Raw genomic sequence first — 23682 nt, forward strand, 5'->3', positions numbered from 1 at the left:
GAATCAGGAAGGTGAGATGCTATAAACACAGCTAAGAAGGCATTAAGTGTTGATTAAGTGTTAAGGATGTTCAGTGCTGAATGTTCAGACATGGCAGTGAAACTGATTTGAAATGGACATCTGTGTTACACTGTCAGAGTGGAAGATGGCATCAGGTTGCAGGACTGTACAGAGTTGTCTGAAGAATCAGTACTACACAATAACAATCCTGCTCAAAAATGCAACATTTGGTCAAAACTCTAATGAAAAACTGCATGTATGGCATTAATAGGAAAATTAATGTAGATATTTATGAGACTTCAAGTAAGGGAAAAAAGACAGACAAAAAAGAAATTACTGCAAAAACAAAAAAAAATCCATTTTCAGTGATTAAACAGAAACTACAAAATCTTTCTGGGGAGTTGCAGTTTTAGGTGACTGAGTCAAACAGAAATTTTAGATTACAGCATTGCTTGCAGCACTGCAAATTCCTCTGTAGAAAGGTCTGGCTTCTGCCTCCACTGAAATCAATAACAGCTCCCTCTGGTTTCAGTGGTGCAGGAACTGCCTCTAACCTGGAGTTCAAATCCGTAGCAGCAGGGAGAATTATCCACTCCTTACAATTGCTTCACAGAGGGAAGTTTTCTGTATCAAGCACTCATTGCACAGACCAGGCCTTCGTAACACATCAGAAATTAAATTAAAACTTGAAGGTCAGAAATACTTACTTCCACTAGGGATCAGGTCTCTATCTGGAATGAAGAGCTTATATCCATAGTGCTTTTCTAGAACATCTGGCAGAATTTCTAGTGCGAACTGCTCCTCTTCATTATTATCACAATCCAGTGCATCAGGATCCACTTTGGTGTATGAAAGATATGCATCATATTCCTTGTTATCTGTAAGGAAACAAACTCACATTCAGCCTGCTGTTTGCAAGAGCGCTACAAAAAGCACGCAGCAGTTCTAGAAAACTGCATTATTCCGATTAATGATCACAGAATCACAGAATATCCCGAGTTGGAAGAGACACACAAGCCGAGCCCAGCCCCTGTCCTCACAGAGCACAAACTCAAACCCAAACCCCCCTCCTCAGAGCAGTGTCCCAGGGCTCCCTGAGCTCTGGCAGCTCAGGAGAGCTGCTCCATGTGCACAGCCCTCTGGTGCAGACCCTGCCCCTTGCCCCCACCCATCCCTCCCCTGACACAGCTCCATGCCGTTCCCTCAGGCCCTGTCGCTGCCACACAGAGCAGAGCTCAGCGCCGCCCTCCGCTCCCTGTGAGGAGCTGCAGCCGCCATGATGCCTCCCCTCAGCTCCTCTGCTCTGGGCCCAACAAACCCAGGGGCCTCAGCTGCTCCTCACACCTCTTGCCTTCCCAATCTTCCAGTCCCTCCTCTGGGTGCTCTATAAGAGTTTTACGTCTTTCTCATGTTGTGGCACCCAAAGCTACATGGAAATTTCTCTTTCAACTCCTAAGTGCTATGATTATGGGAAAGTTCTGAGCCCTCACTCAAGGGAAAACTTTCTTCCACAAGTAAATGTAAGAAATGCATGACTTAAGTGAATACTGCCTATGCAGAAAACAGTGTCAAGCACTCATAACCTAAAGCATTGTTTCAGATCTCTTTTCCCTGTTTTTAAAACTGATATAATTTTGGAGGTCACTTAACCGAGGATGATTTACATACATGGGGCTCACAACATCAGAACTAGGAATAACTCCAGGAGCAAGCATGGAGCAGGGATTGCTCTTGCACTGTGCTACTGCAGCTTTGGGGTGCAGGGAAAGCTTTGGTGCTTCATCAAAAGGCGGAGGCAGGCTGTGGGTGACAGAAGGGACCCTGAGCAATGCCTTGCAAGCATAGCAAGGCTGTGACACAGAGGTGTGGCTAGAAGGGACAACATAATTACTTCCTCCTGCAGAGCTCTGTGGTAGTCTTCAGCTCTCTGCATCTGACACACAGAGCTGAGATCTTGGCCAAGTGTACCGAGAACAGAAGTGGCACCACTACTGAGCTTGGGATCAGACTGTCTTAGCAACGTTTGTCTTTGCTACTCCCCTGCGGTAATGGAAAACAGTGCACTGAAAAAGTCAACCTGGAGCAATTCAGTCTTGGGCAAAGAGCACAGCTGCCATTATTTACAGAAAATGAAAAATCAAATAGTTAATGTTGTGAGGACAAAACTGAATAAATGGAGGATTGTTGAGCACCAATTATCTGTAAAGAATTGTGCACATCAAAGATAATGGAAGCAGTTAAAGCTCACCAATATTTTCCAATAAAAAGAAAAAATAGCTAATCATAACGCAAAACATCTGATGACTTTAAAATTATGGTTCTTTCTTACGATTGTTGACACAAAGCCAGACTCACGAGGGTCAGAGCTACAAACTAAGCATGTGAATAACTGTATGTCTGTAAAAGGCAATTTGCCTAGTGCCACTGTAGCTGTATGGGAGGAGGTCCACCTGGCTTGCTCATGTTTCTCTGAAATCAACAGTTTACAAAAATAGTAATTTCTGAAGGAAAGATGACAGAAGAATAAACAGCAAACAAAAAAAGGCCAGTCAGCTTTAGAGGCCTGTCCAAAACACGCTATCCTGTCCATAATGAAACTTGTTGCAAGCTTTAAGCTTTTAAGAGAAGCCAGCAACCATGAGATACAGGGGGTAAACATCCCTGAAAATATTTGAAAGCTTTGCAAGGCAACAAAGCAAACCCTGGAGCACTGACGTGCTTGGTTACAAAGCAGCATGGAAACTCTGCACACACAGACAGGAAGGTATGGACTGGGAATGGTGAGCGTGCAGCCTCTGAGCTGAGTCCTGCTCCTTCCAGCTGCGTGGGAGCGCTCCCTCCTGTCTCCTCTATTCACAATGCAAACAAGCAAGAGGAGTTCCCCTGGGCCTCCTGCAAGCCCATATGCTTGTGTTATATCTCTGCAGCCTTGGCTCCCTCTTCACAAGCCTCACATACACTGGATTTTAGCAGAAGGACCTATGCTTGCCCGCTGTTTCCTCTGTGTGCTTTGGAAGCAGTGTTGTTGGGGTTATTTTCTAAATGGCTTCCCTTAATCTTCACTATTGCCAGAACGTTTTGTTTAAAAACAAAGCCATGTACAACACAGGAAGTAAATGCATCCAGCATAGCCTACATGGCTATTTTTAGAAATAGGATAAAAAAATCTGTTAGGTTTCATATCTTTGGTTTTAAAGAAATACACATTTAAATGGGATATATGCAATTGCACCTACACAGCTGATTGCTCACAGAACCTCTGTAGGCTTACTCTGTAGCGAAAAGAAGTAGAACGAAACACCAAAACACCTTATATATGCCTTGACTTCAGTAGCATTCTGCCTTCATCTTTCTTACTGCAGGATCAGAACGAGACACATGGCTGCAATAGTTCTAAAATGATGTACTCGAAAAGCAAGAGATCGATCTCAGAACTAACATGCACACAGAATCCTCTAAGTATCAAGGGACTGGTCTAAACAAGTAAAAAACAGCAATGTTTCATAAATTAAAAAGTAACAGAACAAAAAAAGGTACATTAATAAAAATGTGGCACCTTAATATTGGGAAAAAAGGGACCAAATGGAATGAAAGTATTCTGGAGGAAAGTTACTGCTTTGTGTCATTTTTGCTTGGTGTCAAACAGGGAAATCACGTTGGTATAATCCCAAAGAATTAGATATAAATTACCCCTAAAACCGTATAATCTTACTCTCTGCTTTCTCCTCTGTATCAATACAAATATTTCCCTATATTGTATAGTATGAAAAAAAAGCAACAATTTCAGGTTTTCCCACTCACACAAGGATTGAGAAAGGAAGTTTCCTGACCTCTGTTCCTGCTATTTATCATACCACATTCTATAATCCATGGGATGTCATTCCACCCATCCTCCAACACTCCTATGGATTTCATTGTAGTCAACTTTTTCAAGGCTTATCTACCCAATGCTTAACAGAAAACTTCATTATTTTGATAGTGGTGATGCTAGCTGCAGAAAGCAAACGCACATTGTTTTTGCACAATAGGGGTAATGTGATTTCTGCTCCTTTTTCAAATAAGTTATTGTTTCTGAAGATACCATTACAGACTGCCTACGTGACTTTTAAGTACTGCAGTAGGCTATGAGAACTACCTTTACTTGATCACTATACCTGAGATCTTCAGCAGATACTATTTTTAATACATAATTAATATACAATCAATGTGCATACTGTAAACACTAATACGATGATATGATTTAAAGCACTTGGACTGAGTTCACCAATGCTTACTCAACCTTCATAGGAGCAGGGAATGTTCTATATTCAGAGGAATTAAAGCTTCAATTTGAAAAACAGCTTTAGCTTTAAGCATTAAACAAACCAGATGCCTACTGAAGCGGGGGATGGAGGGAGGAAGTACTACCAAACACCCCATGCTATTCTTTAACATACTCTACAGGCAAGCTGTGCAGCTGTGTATTTAAATTAAGTTTCTTATTCTCAATTAAAGGAGGTAACTAGTTAACCTCAGTAACAATTGACTCTCACTAACTTCTAGAGTTGGTTAACAGGCTGACAACAATTTAATAGAAGTGTTTAGTGGAAGATATCTGGTGAATTTACTGACAACATACAGTACGGATATCAAAAGAAGAGATGCTGGGCACTGGGACATGCAAACACAGAGTTTTCCTGAGCGATCAGTTCAAAAATGACATTCAAACCCCCATTATACACTTCTGAAGAATTCTTCCCATTCCTCTTCAGACGGAATAGACCTGTGACACTTCAATGAACAGATTCATTGACTTAAGCAGGCTTAGCGAGAAAGTGTTAGAGATTTACACTGTTGAGTGCTTAGTAGTATGAACTTAAACTAGAAATTTCATCAGTTTGGACCTCTGAAATATTTCCATCGTAAATATTCCGTTGTATGTATAAACAACTTCTTACCGTCTGCTGCTTCATCTCCTCCAAAGTTTTGTCTGTAGAACAGCATTAACTCTATGTTGTAGCACTTATAGATGGTCACAAGCAAAATAAGCAGAAGAAGGATGGCTCCCAATCCCCCAGCAAGCTCTATTTTGTAGATCAAATCTAAAATTAGCAAGGAAAGACAGAAAAGTTATGATCTTTTCAAGCTCTAATTGCTGTAATCCACTGTACAACTCCGCATGGAATTGCACAACTTCCTGTTATAACCACTGTAACATTAAGGATGTCTTATTTTTGTTCATAACCTATTATTTAACTTCAATCATTCTACTGTCTGTCCAAAATTCCAGACAGAATGCATTTGAGGCTATAATGATAATTCTAGAAGGGAATTAGGCAGTGATTTTATACCAAGGATTAATCAACCTTTAATGAACTTGTTTGAAACTTCCACTTTGTTGGAGAGCATCAGCTGTTGTATGCTGCATGTGAGAATAGGTTACCAGGCATGCTGTACCCCATTTGGGACCCCAGCTCTCCAAATAACATTAACTTTAGCTTTATGGCTGTGGGGCCAGTGGATGAGCTGATATTTGTTGCTAAGCCAAAGCTCATCAGAGTCACTGGTAGATGAATTCAGCATCCAGAATGCCCAAAATAATGTGAGAAGCTGAAAGCACACATCAGGCTGCTAAGAGCCACTTTGAGTTGTGACAGATTCTAACGGAGTTCTTACATGATTGCTCAGTTCACATTATACTGTAATGGAAACTAGTACTAGCTCAGATTTCTGACTGGGATACTTTTGTTAGGAAACATCACAAGCAGGCTATCTCAAAGTGCTTCACAAATTCACTGAAATGCAATTATCCATCTTTTACAGCTGAGGAAACAGGCATGGAAAAGCAAAGCAGCATGTCCAGCATCGTTTAGCAAGCCAACTCCAGAACAAGATAAAAAACCTTGGATAGCAGTCCAGTGCTTTACCTGACATAAGATGCTAGATTTAATAGTATTGTTCCTTAGCCTGAAATATCCTCAGCATGCAATATTGCTCATACCACCTCGTGGCATATTACATCACGATAAATGACAAAAGACAGAAATTTGACAATAGCTACCCCCAACAATCTGTATCAGTTCAGATAAGATGACATGAAGATAACATGATGATAAATAAAATACAAAGGTATGCTGCTATAAATACAATAGGAAGATCCTGAAATGCAGGAGAGAAGTATTTGTGATCTTTAAGCTTCTAAAACATACGTCAGAAGAAATTATTGGGACGTCATTTGTGTCATTTTAAAGATAGAAAGCAAATTAGTTGGATATCTTTTGGGGTTAGTCTCGCCTTACCATGTCTTGTATTTCAATAATTAACATCAGATGACAAGTTACTCCCAGTCTCCAATATCTCTGATGTCTGGTGAGAAGTCCTGAACTAATAGATGGAAGAAGCCTATTAAAATAGCTATTTAATCTCTCTGAGAACAGGGAATTTCTGGGACTTTTATCACACTGCAAAATAAAGTTGGCATTGTTCTGGGGATAAATCTGGTCAAAAGGAGAAAAGGGTTGGTTAAAATTAATTTTCAGTGAAAAAAAAAAATCTTTCTTATTGTACTGAAACTTTTCTACCAGGAAATTGGGATGATGACAAACCTGCCAGCTTGGAAGGAGTGAAAATGCTGAAGGCCATTCAGTTCTGATAACTGAAGTTGATGTGTGCTACCTTGAAGAATAAAGTCCCCATACTAAGCTTGTTGTATTCTCTTATCCATACTGCAGCTGTATCCCAATTGCTGGACAAAGAATGGCTGTAGGAAAGCACTTGACAAATCCTTCGGCACCTTATGCTGCAGAGGTTTTACTTGCTTGCTTCAACAGCATTTGAAGCCGTTGCATGGTAGAGAACTGAATAACCAGCCCATCCATGGGCTTTTGCATCTCCTTTACCTCTCCTAGGCTCCAAACTTACCTTTTGGTCTCCTTATCAGCATTCCATGGTAGAGGTAATGGAGGAAACCTCCAAATGTTCAGTTTTCTTGCCTACTCGATCTTACTCTTTGCCCCTGATTAATGCTTTATCCCTCAAGTGGTCCCCACTGAGATTGGTGGGAAAGGCACCAAGGTAAACACAATACCAGGAAAGCAGTAGAAGCTGGACTTTTGTTCTAACAGTGACTGAAACTTAGTGAATAATAATATTCAGGTAGGTTCTAATGTAAAATAATATAGAAAGACCCAGGCACAGCCTATGACGCAGCAGATTATAATCTTTGAAATACTTTGAATCTTTAACACACCTCATGAGAGGCTTGAGACCAAGACACTTCAGAAGGTCCTTCATCATTTAATACTACATCAGTATAAAAAGAAAACCCATTTGTTTCCTGTATGTCTTGAACAAAGGTGGTCTCCTTGAAAATAAAAGCTGAGCCAACATAGCTGTAATATTTACTTTTACCTAAATTCACAGCTTCTTTCACTAGCAGTGCTGCTTGATTTTATACTGTATTTCCTGATAACTTGTTCTCTTTCCAAGACGGTTGTTCTATAGTGCATTGTGACCTCAATTAGGAAAACACTGGATGGTTTTCAAATTAATTTGAAGGGAATACCAAGCTATTTCCACATCTAAGGATTAAGTGAGTGTATACTGTTACTCCACGTAATTCAAGCATGGGGAAAAAAAACCACCAAAGCCAGGACTGCCCAGGATTTATATTTGAGCTACTTGAAAGTGAAGAACAATGTGGTCTCAAATGAAGTCAGTGAAGAAAAATGTAATAACAGAAAGTGGTATTCAGGTCTCAGCAGCATGCCTAATTCTGCCTTTTCATTGTTAGGTCTCGGGGTCTGAAGCTGGATTTGGTTCTTTTTTCAGTCAAAAATGAAAATCTCAAGTGGTGATACATGCTGTGAGGTTACCAAAACACTAATGTTGCACAGAAGGCACTCCTGTATTTTAAGAAAGCATTGGTGAGGTCTGTCCCACCAGTGTAGCAAAAGACTTCAACATTTGTACCTTAAATATTTGTGCAATTCCTTTTTCTTCCTCAAAGAACTCTAGAAACTTTCACTAGAGCTTTAACTTTGGTCTGACTTTCTGGCTTTTATCCCTGTTTTTAGTTTGTTTATTTTTTTTAAATTCCAACCTTCCTAATTTAGGTAATTTACTCATGACCAATGCCATCTTGGGTACACCTGATGTGCTGCAGTCGCTCCTTAGAACTGATAAAACCTGTAGTACTGTGGCAAGCTGGAGACAAAACCGAGCTACAAGCACCTCCTGTCAAACAGGGATAAGGCAGCCCTAAGCAGGTAGGACTTTGGAGGGAGCTGTGTTTCTCTGAAAGAGAGATCTGTGCTTCTCCCTTGTTGTTCCCAAGCGTTGTTCCCAGCTTCTGAAGAACTGCAGCACGTTATAATGGGAATCCATGACCCTCTGACAGACATACAGGGTACTGATAAACAGCCTTCTACCAGACCTGACATAATTCTTGTCACAGCTGAGTAATAACATAGTACTGCCTAGCTTATGAATACTCTACAACCAAATCCAAGCTGGAGAAACTAGAATAAGAAGTATTATATCAAGGTGCAAAAGGGAAAAGTTTGGTCAAGTGCTAGTAAGAATTTAATAAAACCATGACAACAGGATACGTAGTCAAAGCACAAAGTGAAAATACTGGGGATATTTTAAATGACACTTTAATAGCTTCAAAACAAACCACTTAAAATGCCTGAGGGGAATAGAGAAATGAAATAGCAGCTGAGAAGTGATTCTGTCCACCTCCAATTTCAGTATTCAGCAGTGCTTCTTCCATAATTTCAGCAGAGGTCTGAAATGTCTGCATTTTCTTGTTATAAGTAAACTCAGCTTGTTATTCTAATATATGCAACACAGCTGAACATTTAACAGTGTCAACAAAGATATCAGCTGTATATTTATTAGGTTCAATGGATGGGAAGGTAGAATGCTTTTTGCACTAACGAGACTAATCCTTCATCATGATGACCAGTTTCCTTAATTAAAGTTGTGACATTCCATCAATTGAGATGTTGAATAAACATTTGTGTGCGTTCTGCATCACAGCAGCAGGCCCCTGTTTTTCAGGATAGTTTTGCAGCTTATGTATTTCTATCCTTAGCATAGAGCACAGCCAGTGAGAGGCAGTGGAGTCTCCTTCCCTGAAGATATTAAAAACCTGCCTGCATGCCTTCTGGGTGACTGCTGGAAGGGACTGCTTTAGTATAGGGTTGGGCTGGGGGAGCTTCAGAGGTCTCTTCTAACCCCTATGATTTGATGATTCTGTTATACTCTTCTGGGAGGGCATGAACTCTTTCATAACAGGAAACTGTCTAAGCAGAATTGATCCAATTTTGGCAGGACTCAATAATGTACTTTCATATATACAACCTGTGGGTCACAGGAAAGAATAGTAAAAATAGGACATTGATCCCCAAATTTCTTCTTCCCACAAGCCCTTTTCTGAACCTATACCACTTCTCCCTCACTGTTGACTTTATACAGATTATCTGAAAGCATAAATTATAGCCATGAAGCACAGCACTTAGCACTCAGCATGGCTCTAGGTGAACCTAGTGGCTAGGGTTGTCTTCCAGAACCAAGGTGCTGGTGGACCTAAGTCACAGCCCCACCTAGAGACACCTTGGCTGGTCTTCCTATTCAGTCACCTGGCTCTTAGTTCATTAGTGCCATGGTGGCCTCTAACCCTAAGTTCAACCTGCATCATGCTCAGATAACAATGGTCTATTTAAACCTTCTTGAAAAAGGGATATCTGTGCAGATATCCCTGCTAGGGTGATGATGGAGAGCACTGCTTTTTTTAACTGACACTAACATGCAACATTTCCTTGCTCTCTCAACAGCTTTTGTACTCAGACACTCTGCCTTAAAGAGATCACAAACAAATTCAAATGTCACTGTACTAACAGTTAGAAGAGGTAATTGGACTAAGCAGGTAATAATTGTATTGAGATGCTGTTACACGCTTTATAATAATGACTACAAAAGGAAGAGAATAGTATCACCTTTTAGTTGGGAGCATTCAAACTCAAAGGGTTCCTGTTCTGCTACAGACAAATTGTCAGTAGTAGTCCCAATTCTAGGCACAATCTCAAGAAAGGTAACATAAAAAGAAGTAATAATTCTCTGTCGATCTATAGCTCCCACTGCAAAGTCTTCATTCCTCAAATGATGTATGGCAATGTATTTCAGTTTAAACACAGCTAGGAAGTGGGAAAGTATGACAACATCTGGCCTAGTTCTGAGGTACCTAATCTAAGAAACGCACATTTTAACTCCCTCTATTAACACACATACCTCGGGTCTAATCTGTCTACTCTTGGTCAGCTTCATGAATTGTTTGGCCCAAAACACATGCACTGAATTTTGTAGGGCTTTACAGGTAACTGTATCCCAGGCAAGTGCATCAACTGTGAGGTTGATTCGCCAGTGACCAAAGAATAGTTTGTGACTTTTTCCCCCACAAATAGTAAACTGAAGCCATAACAACTATACTTCGGATCCAGCAAGCACAGAGCCTAGCTTGTCTCGGCCAGATTAGCAGGACCTCTGCTGCTGGCTGACCCACGATGCTGAGGCAAGAGGGAGCATGGCTGATAAAGTTAAGGGCGTTACCTTTCTTGCGCAGAAGAATGCTGGCATGTTTCCGTCCGTTTCTGTTTTCCACATGACACGTATAGTTAGCCAGATCTGCCTCCTCTACAGCATCAAAGATCAATGTCAATTCAACTTCTTTTTCTCCAAGATGTTCTCTGAGGAGTCTGAAAAGAAAGATGCAACCTTCTGGAATTTTCCTCTTTTGTTTTGGTGTAGATCCTAACTTTTAAAGGTGACATTATCAAGAACAAGAACTCTCTGCGCCATTGAAAAGACAGAGGGAACAAACAAAATCTCAACAAAGGAAGAAGAAAGTTGTAGTGAGGTCAGAGGTACAGTCTTTTCATGTCATTGTTCTAACATGAACATGACAAATAATGCAACATAAATGCAAGTTTTTCCCGATGACGGCATAAGTCTAAAAATAAAATGCCCTTCTTTTTGTGAAAGGTTTCTTATCAGTTGCTCAAGAAAGTGACTGGTCCTTTGAACAAGGAGATGTAATGTCATGTATCATCTGCCAGATTTATTTGATCCTGTTAGTATTCTGCTGCAAAATACAGCAGGGGATAAACATAGCATGCACGATGCCCTCACGGTCCGAAGCCTGTGAACTCAACTTTGCACATAGCTCTGCTGGCATTCTAACGTGGCTTTCCAGATCAAACTACCTCATTTTTATTTAATTTAATTTAGTTTTATTCTATTTACCAAAATGAAATCTTTCCTCCAGGGACAGGTGGGAGGCACAAGGGAAAACAGGTAATTAACCAGCGTGCTGCTTGTGCTGGATGGAAATCACCTCTTCTGGAGACCTTCACACTTTTCATTAATAGCAACAGACACCAAAATTCTCTATCATAAACCAAAGTTGTTTTGGGTTTTTAACAAGAGATGTTTCAGCTACTGTCAGGGGAATGTGGTGACAGATTTTCAGGCACCTAGGTAGCTCTTAAGTCTTAAAAGTTTATTTGCTGGAGAGAGTGTATCTCACACTACCTTGCCTCCAAGTCATTCATCAGTCTTTAGATGCAGAACTGTTTCCACTTCCAATTAAAAATGTGTTCTGAAAACAAACCACAAACAGGCTTTTGGGACATACCACATTTCTAAAACTAAACACTCCAAAAAGTACCTGATTTCACCTTCTCTAATGTGACCTTCTAATTCTTCTATGAATTTTTCCCCTTTCATCCAGTAGATCATGGGGCCAGATTCACCACTGAACCCAAAGAAAGCTTTGCAGGCCACAGTCAGCGGGTTGCCTGAGGACCACAAGAAGAGAGATGGTTAGATGCATTGACACAGCTGGTATGCGAGGAAACCCAGCACTTGATGAATTTCTCCACCTAAAACTGGGGGGGGAAAGTGTGCAACTACAAAATGTAGGAAAAACACCAATGTGGATTTGCAGCTAGGAGGAAATTGCTGTGAAAGGAAACTTTGAGGTTATGCTTCATTTCATTTCTCTCAGAAAGATGCTACGTGAGCAATGAGAGGGTATGGAAATTGTGACAGTGTACACAGTTGTCAAATTGGTTATTAAGGAAAAAAAAAGAAAAAAGATGACTTTGTCAAACTCCTGGAATTCCTACAAGGACTGGAGAGCGTGCCCTAAAAGGCAGGTAAATCACCAAAGCTACTCACTGCTGCCTACCCACCTGCAAAAAAAGGACAGTGGTAATTTTTTCCTCACTTGGATAGAAATCAGATGTTACTGAAGGCTTGGTAAGCTGCTCAGAGGGCTTTTAAACACCCCCAGGTAATATGTGCCAGTAAACACCAACAACACTTCAACAGGCTTTTGGCAAAGGATTGAACTTCAAAGCACCACTCAAGTAATACAGGAAAGAACTCTCCCTTTCAGCTCTTCAAAAACACTTTCAAAAGGAAGAAAACAAAACTTGGAAATTAATCAGTTTCCTTTTCTTTCCAAGAATTCAACATTTACATGGCTTTCTGTCTGGCTATGGCTTTAGCTGTACTAGCTAGTCAAAGACTGCAGTGTTCATGCCAGGACAGATGGTTGTCTGCCTGCAGAAGACAAAGGAAAAAAAATAAGCCAGGAAATTCAAGACAACCACCCCCATTTCTTAGCATGCAAATACAGCTGCTTCTGCACCCACTTCTTCTTTTTACCCAGCATAGGTAGTTTGGGTCACAAAAGCAGCTGTAGTGTCACCACCTTACATGGGAGCACAGGCTTCATCTCATGTCAATGGAGACTACTGTGAACCTTCCAGGACTTGTATCAAATGGGGAAAATCCAAGTAATGCGTTTTACTGTAGTTAGAAGGAATGTTTTATCATGCCAGTCATTCTTAGTGCCAGCAGGAGACTCTTCTGACACTCAAATAAGAACAGACTTACACTTGTCAAAGAGGGCTGCCCATCTGGAGCACATCACTTGGCTGAACATGGGCTAATGGTCTCGCATGCCAGACTTTCTGTGCCTTAATCAGGGCCTCTTGTCTGTTCAGCAATGATAACTGGCTGCGTGCATATCAGAGCATATCAGAGCTGTGTGTTTAAGCATCTTTGCCTAAGCCCCCACAGAGCTGTGCTAAGTCAACTACTTGTATCTGCCTATCCATTACTCTAGTGCCCAATTTAAGATGTGTCAAAAGAGCCTGATTATTCAGGAAGAGCAGCATTCCCAGCCACTGAAAATCAGACGCCTTTACATTGTTTCCAAGAGCCAAAATTACAAGTCCTTTTGAAACATCAGGACATAGCAAGAAAAAGTTTAAAGACTGTACTTGTGTCTGCGTTTCTCAAATATCAAAAGACAAAAATGGAAAGAAAATCAGAATGTTTATCCTGAAGACGTTCCACAGAATCTTTCATTATCCTGGCATTCTCTATGATCTCGGGTCCCACAGCTGGCCACTGAGCACGTGCTGACGCTTACAGATTACACACAGCCAGCTCAGACATCCAGAACATGAGGAGCAGTGGATATCCACAGCAATCTGCGCATCCCAGGGCACCAATCATCACCTCTTGGAAGCTTCAGACTGCACCAGTGAGTGCCGCGCCAGACGCTTCCAGGCCCATCTCTCATTGCACTGCAGGCCAAGCCGGGAGCCGCTGCCTTCTGCTCGCAGCCCCCTGCCCAGCACTGCCTGTCCAGCCCCACCTGTCTCCCAGCACGCTCAATGCCAGGTGTGAGGACTGGTGCCGCCTGCCTCCGAGGTGTGATAAGCGTCTATTTAAATACCACTTAACGATTCCCAGCGTGTAGCTGTTCAGTCCGTGCTTGATTTTAATGGAAAAAGACAATTTTAGCAATGTGAAAAAGGAAGAAAGGCTAGACGTGGCCTATCAGCATTGGTGGTATGTGCCCTTTACTTGGCACACTGTGACGGGCACGAAGCGTTACAGGCAAGAGATATCACAGGGTGTGCGTTTTCTCAAACCAGCAGTTTTTTCACTTTAAAAAATGCACCACAAAGCCCCGAGGAAATGAAAATATTCCAAGGTGAACCTAAAACTTCTGTACTTGCAGAGCAAATATCCTGAGGTTATATGCCTGTTCTGAAACAATAAAGTTTTCTATACAAATCGGAAAAACGACTAGAACATCTGTTGGTACACAGCTCCCATAATAAACAAACCCAATACGAAGGGTCAGTAGCCCTTCCTGTGACAGCCTCTGCGCTCTGAATGTACTCAGGTAGATTTGTTTCCCAGCTCTGCTGCCAGGGAAAGCCCCCAAAATAAACTGACATGGCCAATGGCAACCTTTGTTAGAGGGAATTAATACGTTCAGCTCTGAGCCTGGGATTGGTCACATCTAAATCTCCCCATCCCATGCCATCCCAAGCCATCCAAAGACATCCCATGCCATCCCATCCCTTGGAGGGAAGGTTTAGATTGGATGTCAGAGGGAAGCCTTTCACAGACAGAGTAGTAAGGTGCTGGAACAGACTGCCCAGAGAGGCTGTGGATACTCTGTCCCTGGAGGTGTTCAAGATCACCTGGGCAGCCTGGTCTAGTACCAGATCTGGAGGGTGGTGGCCCTGCCTGTGGTGGGGGGTTGGATATTGATGATCATTGAGGTCCCTTCCAACCCAAGCCATTCTATGATTCTATGATCCCATCCCATCAGAACAGCCATCGCTTGGCAGAAGAAGGTGGATGCAGCTGCCTCATAGAAACAAGTTACTTTCCTCTCAATGGCAGCATGACGCACATCATCTGGGTCCTGCTGATCTGTTCTGAGGTGGAAAGAGCTGGAGGTCTGATGACTTGTCCAGGTCCCACCCAAATCCCAGCTCTCCCACACCACTCCTTTCATCCCCAGGCAGATGGGGACATCCCAGTCTTCTGCAGCTTCTGAAGCAGAGTATGAATTGCAGCTCAGTCATTCTTCTCTGCATCCAAGAGTAGCCAGCAGGACAAAGTCAGGAAATGCAACATGGGCTCCTCCTTGCAGAAGCTCTGTACCTCCTCAGAGAAGTTCCTGTAAGGACAGCTAGGGGCACGTCCCTCTCTGGCCTCACTACGATACAGCTGGTGACAGCAGCAACCTGCTTTTAGTGTTTTTCTGGGAACTCCATGCAATTCCCATCTAGAAGAGGACAGGGTGTGCCTCACTGCACTGCAGCCCAAGAAGTGGAATTCTAACACTGCAGCCAAATTCCCCTGCTCCTAATTGTAGAATATGGAGAGAAACACTGAGCACAGAAAGTGCCTGTTGCAGGTCCCGATTTTGGGGCTGGCTCCCAGAACAGAGGAGCACAGCTAGAGGCAAGAAGAATGGGCAGGCAACCTGCAACTCCAACAGCTCACTGTCTGGAAGGCCCAGTGCTTCTGGACAACATTCTGCACCACACTGAAGAGCTCCACTACTGACTATTCTTATTAAAGCAGAATTCCCTCTGGCATCACTTAATTAACCACACCAGAGTTCCTAGAATGACTAGTATCCTGAAAGTTTTCCATTTATAAACTGTTTCTGTTTAAATCAGATAGACATTTCAGCTGCAATTTCAATTAATAAAATGAATTGCTGAGAAACAGAGAAAATGTCTAGTGAGGTTTCTAATGAATCTCCACTGAAGAGAATGTTTTAAGAAACAAGGGGAGGAATCAGAAAAGTCTGCTGCTCACAGACAGCACCGGGTCTTGTGCTTTGCTGGGTCACCTTGTGACAGAAAGCTGCAGGTTCCAGCACTCTGCTAAGCCTGAGCTTTGTTCCCTCCTCTGCCCATCAGGCACACTTGTTGCAAGCTCCCAGCTGACAACACACAACTGCTGGCAATGGGAATTATTTACATTGCTGAATCTTATTGTATATTTTTCACCTGATCATTTTCACAATAAATCTGTGGAACTCTGCTACACACTTTTTTTTTTTTCTCCCCCTGAAAAAGAGAATTCTGCAGAAATGCAATTATTCAAGCAGAACAGCTGCCTCGTGGGGGCAGGGGTTCTGGTTAAGGATGGAAAAAGAATCTGCAAAATAATTTAGCCAGGCATGATTCTGGGTGTGCTTACTGCAGGTCTGACATGCTTTGAAAGAGAATGACAAATACTGCAGCCCAGGCTTTCTGAAACAAGTCATGCTCCAAGCATCAGAGAAATGAAGCTTAAAATACCTAAAAACTTAAATGCCAAGGCTAGATGGCTGACCAGCACAGAAAACAAAAGCTGTTCACAGACCACAACAAACTTTCAGTGAGTTTTTTTTTTCTTCACAATATATATATATATATATATATTTCCACAAGACAGTGTATCTATCTTTTTATTTATTTTTGCTAATATGCCAGCATCCAGTCGGGTTCACACACTCTGATGTACACATTCTGCTGCTGCTCCATTCTTGCAACAAATCAGGCTATCTAACAGCAAAAGCCATTTGTGAATCCTTCTTTGGTTTTTCACTACAGCATGAAACGTTTGGGTTTTCTTCCAATCCTTTTGTGGTTCTGCATCAGACACAGCACCATTCACAACAATCCTGATCTGTGCTTCAGCACCCACAGCAGTGGGAGGCTGTTCATCAAGCACAGCCCCAAACAACTGTCACTCCTCTGAGAAACAGAAAGAAGCAACGACAGAAATGAGAGCCAGAGGTGACATCATTGCAGCCTCTTCTCTCGCAGTTCTGATTGTCGAAATTAAATACTGATTGTTGGAGCACCACACAATTACTCTCAAAAGGAGAGAGCCTGTGCCCAGCACTGCACTTCAGCGCTGCTTTAAAGTGAAGCAAATAGAGCAGGTTAGAAAAGAAATAACTGTAGGGTGATAACTACAGAAAGGTGGGTTATCCTCTGGGAGAAATCAGATGGCTGAGCTGGATTTAACTGCTGGGCTGAGGAGCAGAGGTGCTGGCAGGGTCCCAGGCCCCATCTGCACCTCCTGGACACAGAAAGTGGCAGACAGGGACCCTCTTGAACCAAGCAACAGTATTTCTGCCCACAGAAGCTAGCTGGATTTCCATCAGCAGCTCCACCAGGGTGGACCAATGTATCATTGCTTTGGTCCAACGTTATCTGCAGCAGGGTTGGATGATGTACACACACAGAAAGGAAGACAACCACACTGCTGCCACAGAAAAACTTATCCCATCGCTCCAAGCCTCTGTCATCAAAGCACAGGCATTGTGCAGGTCCTCTCTGCTACATTTTCCTGTGTCATTTTCCCCAGAAGGCCGACAGAGGTGTTTGCAAAGCAGCTGCCTTAGCTCCCCACCCCACACAAACTGATGTAACACAGGCACTGTGCTGGCTTTGTTCCCTCGCTTTGCTGAGGCAGAGGGCGAGGAAGGCAGGCCGCTTATCACAGCTCTGTGAGTGCACTCTGCAGGCTGTCAGCAGGATCGGCTCTGACTCTCCAGGCTGTGAGGCTTGTAAGGCAAATCACCGTGTCACTGACAAGAACATTATTGCTCTAATGTGTTTTACAAGTGCTAGAAACTGGCCAAAGAGCAGCAGAGTGATTTAAATTCCTCTGGTAAGGCAGCCTGGGTTGTATACAACCACAAATAAAGAACACATTTCCTTTTCCTTCAGAAGGATAAGAAGATATGGGAGACAGAGCTTCTGCCTGCATTTTATCCACAAAACAAATGCCTGGGGCACCACAGACCTTGACTCATGAAAAATAATCTGTGTGTTGGTGGCTTCTATTTGCTTTGCAGAGAACTTCTGTTTTCTCCCAGTCCTTTGCAAGGACATCCTTAGGGAGCCTACAGAGGGGAGGGGAATCAACTCTTTCAAAGGGTAGATAACTGCAGGACAAGGGGAAATGGTTTCAGTTGAGGGAGGGAAGATTTAGGCTGGACGTCAGGGGGAAGTTCTTTACTATGAGAGTGGTGAGGTGCTGGAACAGCTGCCCAGAGAGGCTGTGGATGCCCCGTCCATCCCTGGAGGTGTTCAAGGCCAGACTGGATGGGGCCCTGGGCAGCCTGGGCTGGCATTAAATGAGGAGGTTGGTGGCCCTGCGTGTGGCAGGGGGTTGGAGATTCATCATCCTTGAGGTCCCTTCCAACCCTGGCCATTCTGTGATCCTCTTCACCATTCCCAGGTATGGGTGGAAGCCAATGGCACAACACTGTGGCACCTCGTGGGATGTGTCTGCCATGGCTCAGTATTGTGTTTGATTAAAAAACTGCTTGTCTATTTATCCTGAACTGACATGGTAAGCAATGAATGCTGATGTTGCAAAGTTTGGTGTTAAGCTGTAGACTCTGGAAACGAGGGAACAAGACAGCCCTAATTCAGTATTCAAATGTTTCTGGATGTTCTGACAGACCAGCACTTACAAAGAAGCCCATTTTCCATGGTTCAGAGCTGGTCTGCACATCCTAATAGAGCATCTCCACGTACCATTTAAACTCACAACCCCTGAAATATAACTGCAGTCCCATTCATGAGAATGAGTAACACAATTAAAAACGTATTTTCAATTGTCCTTGCTGGTTGCTCCATCCACAATCTTATGCCTGCCCAGAAGCTCTATGACTAGATGAGGCCAGCTTTGAGCTCCACTGACCTGTTCAAGGTCTGAATGAAATTCTTTTTGCTTCATCATCCCGCACTGCCCAGCTGGCTCCACACAGAATAGGATGCTGCTATGCCTCATCCATGACCCAGCTGGGATGACTTCCTGAAGAAGTCCTTATATTTTTCAAGACAGTAAGATTTATAAAGTTTGTGCTAATTACTTATAATTACTTATATAAATTACTAATTATATCTAGGCTTATTTTACCTCTTCTTTTACTTGGTTATTCTACAGAACACAAGCCTAGCCGTGTGCTAAAACATTATCCTTTTTAGAAACCATGCTCAGGGAATCCAGTGGCTATCTTGAGCATTACTGAATCAAATGAATATAATGTACATTCAAAGCAAATTATTTTATCTGAGAAAACAAACAAACAAGCAAACAAAACCAACCAAAAGCAACCAAAAAACACACACAACAAAAGATCAAAACAAACCAGAAAATCCTAAGGTGTTTCAAAGCTCTAGCAATGGTGCTTCAAAGCTCTATTTCAGCAGCCAGCAGATTTATGACTGAATATGACTCTTACAAACATTTGCATAATTAACGATCAGCTAGAAATTAATGAACTGAAAGCATTTTAAATAAAATTAATACAGAAAGAAACCTGCTTTGTGCAGTGATAATAATTGACTTAATTAGAGAAATTTATTGTGAAATCAAATCTACCTAGCCTCCAGACATTTCAAATCAGTTTAGCAGAATTTAAAAACATATGTACAGAACTGTAGGATCATTTGAGCTGAAAGGGATCCTTAAAAGCCATCTGGTGCGACTCCCTGCAATAAACAGGGACACCCACAGCTCCATCAGGTGCTCAGAGCGCCGTCCAGCCTGACCTTGGGTGTCTCCAGGGACAGGGCATCACCACCATCTCTGGGCAACCTGTATCAGTGCTTAATCATAAAGAACTTTTTCTTATATCCAATCTTAATCTCCCCTCTTTTGATTTGAAATCATTTCCTCTTGCCCTGTCACAACAGCCCCTGCTCAATAATCTGTCCCCTTCCATCTCACAGCCCCTCTAGATACCGACAGGCCGCTCTCAGCTCTGCCCACAGCCTTCCCTTCTCCATGCTGCACACCCCAGCTCTCAGCCTGTCCTCGCAGGGAGGTGTTCCATCCCTCAGATCATTTCTGTGGCCCTCCTCTGGATGCTCCAACAGCTCCGTGTCTCTCCTGTGCTGAGCACTCCCCATCTGGACGCAGCGCTCCAGCTGAGGTCTCACAGCACAGAGCAGAAGGGCAGATCCCCTCCCTCACCCAGCTTCACCTCACCCCAGAGCTTGGCATCATCTGCAAACTGCTGAGAGCGCATTCAGTTTCACTGCTGATGTCACTGACAAAGATGTTAAAGAGCACTGGTCCCAGCACTGGCCCTGATCTCCATCCAGACATTGAGCCACTGACCACCATTCTTTGGGTACGATCTCACAACCGGTTCTTCACCCATCAAACAGTTCACCCACCAAATCCACATTTTTCCAATATGGAGAGAAGGATGTTATGGGGGACTGTGTCAAAGGGCTTCCTGAAGTCCTGATAAGTGACATCAGTGGCTCTTCCCTTTATTCTCTGAGTTTGTATGAAGCAACCGTCCAGAGGAGGTGCTCCTCTCCCTCCCCTGTTATGAATAGCATACACCAGCCACTAAAATGCTATTCTCTGTCAGCTGTACTGATATATAGGAAAAAATGAATGGCAATACATGGCATACAGTAAATTGGCTGTTCACTCAAATAAGAACTCTTTCTCTAAGGTAAAGTCTTCAGTGAGAAGAAAGAGCTAAGGAAAAATGCTGACAGGAAACGTGCAAAAGATCTTTAGGTCTTGTTTTGTCCCCTGCAATTTATGATCTTAATTCTAACCCGCTTTGGTACCCTGTTCTTATTTCTTATGCCCTGAGACATCACAGAACGCACAGCCACCAGATATTTGTGCTCTTCTGCCTCACTCAAGTAAGCAAATGGCATATATAAAAAGTAGCATAAAAACAGCACTGACTAACAGCAAGTAGCAAAACCCCAAACATGAAACAAACCCAACTAAATCTCTAGACGGTTTGTTGCCAGGAACACAAGTCAGCACATTTGCTGTCATTCCATACAGCCACAACCATTTCTAATTCAAACACCACAAGCATGACCCAGCGCAAGTTCTGCTCTTAGGCTTGACTGTGGCTCTCACAGAAAGAACAAAACAAAGCTAAAGCATACAGGGCTGAAATTCTGCTGATATAAATTTATCAGATGTTCCTAGTGCCTTTAGGAAAACAAAGCGAAAAAAAACCCAGATCAATCAAGGCAAAAAAAATCTCCTAGAGCAATCTTCTCTCAGAAAGACATCCACAAACAGCTCCCCAGCTCCCCAAAGTTCACCTGAACCATCTAAAATCCTTTATCTCCTTTTCAAAACTGTCCTGAGGGCAGCTTTAGAAGGTCTTGGTCATTGAGAGCTCAGGTATAAATGATAGCCAAGGATTTTTGCTTGTCAGTTATTTGCCTGCAATGTAGATAGATGTTAAGTGGGATTTCCAGAAGCAGCTTGACAGCTGCCTTGTACTGACTACCCTGTGCTCAGTGTTGAGCTCCCTTTGAGAATCTCATTTCTGTGCAATTTTAGGCATAGAGATATGATTTAAGAAAAGCGCTGTGATGAAGGTCCTCTGTGAAAGCAGCCCAGGAGCCAGAACACAGTCCTGCACAATTTGCACATGGCAAGAAGCAGGCACCATGTTTGGCTCTGCCAACTTCCAAGATGCAGTGCTGAGTGACAGGCTGGGTGGGGAGCTTTGATTTCAGATTGTCACTACCTGTCGCTGGCGTCCAGAACCAGAGTGCACTTCTCCCATGGCCATGGCCTAATGGAAGCTCTCAGAATTGCCCCATATGGATATGCTTTTATTCAATATAGCAATGCGTGTGAGAATGGGCTGCAGATTTCTGGCTCATTTCTTCTCTGTTTGAAATAAAATCTGTTTTCCTTTCATTACTTGCATTCTGTGGAAGGCTAGGCCTTATATTCCCACCTGAAAGAAAGATCATCTAAAGACTGTTTGCTAGAGACTTGACTTCTTTTTCTAATAGAAATGTACCTTCCATTTTTGCCTATTCTTGTCTCCTTTTGCTCCAGACAAGACCTGTCCTTCACCCCTGTGCAGTCATTCTCCTTTACTCTTCTGAAAAAGCACAAAAAAGCCATCAGCAATTGCAGAAGGTCCTCCAGCATAAATGCTTTAGGAGATGAAGTCAGTGGAACAGAAGAGAAGTTCACCTTCGAGCCATCAGGCGCAGTGCTTCGGGAGAAGGGCAGGAAGGGAACAAGTATTCAGCAGGATGGTAAGAAGGGGAAAGAGACAAATGTTTGTTTCAGCCTCAAAGATACGGGCCAAAGAGGTGCTCCTGTCTCCTCCTAGCTGGCTCAAGGAGAAGGCAAGGACCTGTCCCACAGCCTGCTGTGTTTTGCCAGTCTTGGCACTCTCTTGCTCTCCAACTTGTCCCCCAGTTTTTTCCTACAGAATTCCATTCCTTTTCTCAGCAGTATGTCTTAACCTTTTCCTTCAGACATGAAATCCAGCCTCTCTTTCTGAAGGGCATTTTAGCTTCATTAGAAGAAAAAAGTGCATGGAAAACCCAATCCAACCAAGATAGGCTACCATTGGTACGGACACGTCCTCTGCTTTACTCACGAGAATGTAACCAGCTGTGGGCTGCATCAGACTGAAGAAATGACTCTAAACCTCTTCCAACTTATACTCAGAGCTGACTGATGTGCTTAAAACTCAACAAGTGCTTCAGCATTTTGCTGAACAGGGAGAGGTTTTCTTGTTCTCTAAATTTAGGCATGTATTTAAGAGCTGTACTGAGTCAGGGCAACAGTCGGTGCCCAACACTGTATTTACTAAAACACTGCAAAAAGAAAAGTATCAGCCCTGCAGATCGGCATTTTCTCCAAGTTAACTCCAGTAAATGATTTCCATTTGTTGTTTGCTTAAATTCAGACATAACATTGAGGGAGAGGAGGAATGTCAAGCAGTTCAATAAATGCAACTTGCATTTTGCTCCTTGAGCGAATCAATACTGTTCATCAGTTACCCAATAAAGAATTTACAAGGAAGTTAAATGTCTTTAATTTGTCAAAATTAAAGGAAACATTGTTTATTTGCCCTTCTTATTGTTAAAAGGAAAGTACTGATAAAAACCACAACAACATTAAGGTCAGCAGTATTTTTAGAAAAAGATAAACAGAATCTCAATAAAATAGGAATGGTTTCAGGTTGTTTTTTTCTTTTTTCCCCTTAGAATCTTGAGTTAAGAATCTTCTCATCAAGACACAAAACATAAACCAGAGTCTTGCACCTTGGGCACAAGAATTCTGTAAGCACATAAAGATGGAAAGGGTCCTAAGAAATTTTATAAACTCAGATAACTTCCCAGTGTTAAAAGCATTCCTTCTCAAAGAGATACAGTGACATCCCCGTGTGCTCAGTGACTCGAGTCATAATCTATCAGCCCAGGTAAGTGCCACTGAGAACGACCTTGTTTTTCTCACTGACAGATGTGATTTACAGGAGTCAGTAGACCAATTGCCCTAAACCTATTAGTGGTGAGGACTCAGAATTACTATAAGCCTCATGCCTTGTGTGCAGTTGATAGCCCTCACATTAACCACACATTAAATGTAATTTTAGTTGCACAGGAGTCTAATAACCCCAGATTTCCCTAGCTGACTGCCGGATTACGAAGCCTTACTCAGATCTGTGTTCTGCCACACTGCTTTCTTCCCTGCCTCTCTACACACAGGGAAGGCACTGTCCCAGATCCGCAACTCACCCTTCCCTCTACACTGCTGAGCAATGATGAATAAACACTCTAAAAATCAAAGTATATTTTGCTGGCCTAAGTAGGGACCCCACAAGGGGGAACTTCCCAATTCAAATTCATGGTGATTTGTGCCCCACAACCCCAGGCACAGAATCTGTGTGGCTAGAGAGAAAATTCTCACTAACTACCCCATCCCACAAATACCTCTTGGAGAGACAGGCGTTGGGTCCTTTTCAAGTCCTTAAAAGATGCTCTGAATTTGAAT

General features: G+C 42.6%; 1 protein-coding gene across 1 annotated transcript in view; it reads right to left on the reverse strand.

Annotated features, from left to right (window-relative positions):
- The window catches only part of IL1RAPL2 (interleukin 1 receptor accessory protein like 2), a 416536-nt gene that overhangs the window by 14999 nt on the left and 377855 nt on the right, over window positions 1-23682 (reverse strand). The window contains exons 17-20 of the mRNA XM_090150314.1: window positions 11708-11837; window positions 10591-10736; window positions 4938-5081; window positions 708-878 (exon numbers count right to left, since the gene is read on the reverse strand). Of these exons, the coding sequence (XP_090006440.1) occupies window positions 708-878; window positions 4938-5081; window positions 10591-10736; window positions 11708-11837 (591 nt within the window). The remainder of the gene's footprint in view (window positions 1-707; window positions 879-4937; window positions 5082-10590; window positions 10737-11707; window positions 11838-23682) is intronic.

The sequence above is a fragment of the Phasianus colchicus genome, chromosome 14, assembly GCF_987193195.1.
Source record: "Phasianus colchicus chromosome 14, bPhaCol1.hap1.1, whole genome shotgun sequence".
Classification (NCBI taxonomy): Eukaryota; Metazoa; Chordata; class Aves; order Galliformes; family Phasianidae; genus Phasianus; species Phasianus colchicus.